The sequence below is a fragment of the Erythranthe guttata genome, chromosome 10 (genome assembly GCF_056151865.1).
Source record: "Erythranthe guttata isolate IM_541 chromosome 10, IM_541, whole genome shotgun sequence".
Classification (NCBI taxonomy): Eukaryota; Viridiplantae; Streptophyta; class Magnoliopsida; order Lamiales; family Phrymaceae; genus Erythranthe; species Erythranthe guttata.
Window position 1 is genome coordinate 7,101,383 of NC_142542.1, and position 3,330 is coordinate 7,104,712.

General features: G+C 33.6%; 1 protein-coding gene across 1 annotated transcript; it reads right to left on the bottom strand.

Moving 5' to 3' along the window:
• Window positions 1–1,046: 1,046 nt before the first annotated feature.
• On the bottom strand, window positions 1,047–1,733 carry LOC105969232 (uncharacterized). The gene is made up of 2 exons (XM_012993981.1): window positions 1,440–1,733; window positions 1,047–1,358 (listed from the first exon to the last, which is right to left on the bottom strand). Exons 1-2 carry the CDS (start codon window positions 1,731–1,733, stop codon window positions 1,047–1,049), a joined length of 606 nt encoding a protein of 201 aa, XP_012849435.1.
• Between the last annotated feature and the right edge of the window lie 1,597 nt (window positions 1,734–3,330).

Here is a 3,330-nt window from a genome sequence, read left to right on the forward strand (position 1 = left end):
TTCTCTAAGAATTTGGCGTTTCCAGTTTCAACTATCCTCGTAGTATGGTTAGGACAATTAAATCTGTACCCTTTTGACTTTAGTGGATAACCAATAAAATATCCAGAAATTGTTCTAGAATCCAATTTCTTTTCATTTGGATTGTATATTCTAGCCTCTGCAGGACAACCCCAAACATGTAAATGTCTTAAACTAGGTTTCCTACCAGTCCACAACTCGTAGGGAGTTGTTGGGACTGCCTTACTGGGAACCCGGTTTAAGATATACATAGCGGTTTTCAAGGCTTCATTCCAAAGTGAAATGGGTACAGTTGAATTACTTAACATACTCCTAACCATATCCATAAGAGTACGATTACGACGTTCAGCAACTCCATTCTGCTGTGGTGTTCGTGTTCCAGGCATTGTGTATTGAGCACAAATACCACGCTTTTCTAAGAATTTAGCAAATGGGCCAGGATTTTGTCCCGACTCGTCATATCTACCATAGTATTCCCCACCTCGATCTGATCGTATAACTTTAATTTTTCTATCTAATTGTCTTTCGACTTCCGTAACAAACACCTCAAGCATGTCAACGGCTTGAGATTTTTCATGAATTAGATAGAGATAACCATAACGAGATAGATCATCAATAAAGGTGATAAAATACTTTTCTCCACTAAAACATGGAATAGGTAGTGAGCAGATATGTGTATGGATTAACTCAAGAAGCTCTTTACTTCTTGTGGCACCTCTTTTATTGTGTTTGGTTTGCTTACCCTTAATGCAATCCACACACACTTGAAAATCAGTAAAGTCTAGATTTTCCAAAATTCCAGTTTTTACCAATCTTTCGATTCTTTCCTTGGAGATATGCCCCAATCGTTTATGTCACAAGATAGAAGAATTTTCGTTATTTAGGCTTCGCTTTACGCCAACTTCCGAATGAGTGCTTAATAATGATTGTTCAAACTCATGATTCAAAGATATTTTATATAAACTATCACATAAAATACCGGAACCAATTATTATTGAAATAAACATAACTGAGTTTTCCACAACCAATTAAAGCTCATTCAAATTCCACTTATCTTTTTGAGTATTATAGTGGATTTTGAATGGGCCGAACTTTGATGGAAGTGAGTTAAGGATAAATTGTACAAGGAAGAACTCTTCCACTTTCATGCCAAAAGCTCCAAGTTTGGCAGCCTTATCAGTCATATTCAGGATGTGTTCCTGAATTCCCTTATCACCACCATATTTTATGGTAGTCAATTCAGCCATGAATGTCCCTGCTAACGACTTGTCCGCTGATTTAAAGCGTTCTTTAATAGCCGTTAACAGTTCCATAGCATTGTCAACATCAGGAAGAGAAGTCTTAATATTATTAACAACATTCATTCTAATAAGCATAAGACTAAGCCTATTGGACTTGGTTCAGGCTTCAATTAGGCTAACTTCTTCCTCACTGTTAGCATCCGTTATTTCCCCAGGTTTTTCTGTAAGCAATGCTAGGTCCAAATCCATAACACCCAAGGTGAATTGAATTTGTTCATACCATTCGGAGAAATTTGACCCACTGAGAGTCTTAATACCAGAAGCATGCGAGTACAACGAAGTAGGAATAGCAACTGGAATAAATATAGCAAATATAATAAGGTAAAGATAAAAGGATGCTCGAATAAGGCCTTGAGTCAAGTAAGATGAACTATCGATATCACTACAAGTTCGCCTTTGGGTGAAATACAGCATACCTATTGTTCACTCTATGTTGGTGTAAAAGATCTTTTATAACACCTAAGTAGGGTCTAACATAATTTGTCTCACTCGTCAATTATTCATGTTACCTTTAGGTAAACAATTCTAATTGCTAAGTAATACAAATTATGATACCCTACCCAGTTCATAATTAATTAAGATCGACTATCCTTTGAGCTAGTCTCAATTTCTTAATTATGACTGCAATTTGAGAATATTATAATCTTTAATATCATGTAAATGATTAAATTTCATATAGTTCTTATATTTATTAGATTTTACTAATCTAGGTCACTTTAGCAACTACAAGATTAGTAAATTTCATAAATATAAAACTAATAACATTCTCTTTATTTTATTTGAGTCATCGAATATACACAAACATGTATTTACCACACACATATCACATGATGTACTATATTAAACCCATCAAAAACATACAAAATGAGTACTGACATATTGTATCACGCAGTTAAATATACAAAATTTCATGCATTCTGATATGTACTATATAATCATATAGCCGACTAATAAATTTTCAGAGTTGTGTATATTCTATTATTTTATGTGTACAGATGTATTATGTGTTCAATATCACATGTGTGTGCAGATAATGTCCAGTGTTTAATTGATACAACAAACTGCCATTGATTTTTCCATAGACAAACTTTGAAACACACAGATTGATATTATTATAAAATTAAATAGACATATAATAATTAATTTTAATCAAGACTCGCGTATACTAACAGGCCTATGCTATATTCGTTACCACAGTGGAGCACAACTAATCAGTCGAATACAGGTATACAAAATTTATCGGTATTATCAAAACACGTATATAAATCAAGATTGTGTTTTGCAAAAGACTACCCACAAATAGTAATATCCAATTCGTCAAACAGATTATAAATATCAAAACACAAATACTAATCATAATCGCAATTGGATTTCATAAAACCGTATAATTAACATATAACATATTTGAGTTCTAAGATGAATCGATTTCAAAACCCTGCTCTGATACAAATTGAAAGACTTTTATTTATTTTATGCGGAAAAACCTTAATCACAGAATCTTGAAATCAAATTCATCTTAAGAATATAATCACGTAATAGAGATTATCGACATACCGTTCGCTATGGATTCCGATAGAGATGATGAACGATAGCAATCTACAAGCCGAGCCTAGCCAGGCCTCCTTCGAATCTCCTTGAGAACTTTATTCGTAGCACACCTTCTTCTATCTATCTCTCTTATATCACAACTCACAAAGTATTCTGCAAGTGATGGAATTCTCAATTGTGTCTGATGGTTGAGGAGAAGAGTTGTGGATGCTTTTATAGACGAGAGAAGAGGGCCACGATTGATTTGTAACGGCAGAAGACAAATCCCACCCATCATGGTCTTTTACTGCCTTCAACGTTACAAATCAATTACCATAAAATCACCTTAATACCATGATTTGAATTACCCACAATTTAATTAATTAAAATAAAGATTAGTGGACCAAAAATTAAAATGTTTTAAAACGTAAACTAACAAAATAAACTTATGTAAACGACTATCTCTTTATCACAATACCAATTC

Excerpts from the sequence above, each read along its gene's own strand:
- LOC105969232 (XM_012993981.1), bottom strand. The coding sequence starts at position 1,733 with ATGCTGTATTTCACCCAAAGGCGAACTTGTAGTGATATCGATAGTTCA. Across the intron at positions 1,359-1,439 it reads ATGCTAACAGTGAGGAAGAA|ACTTCTCTTCCTGATGTTGA; the intron begins GTTAGCCTAATT and ends AATAATATTAAG.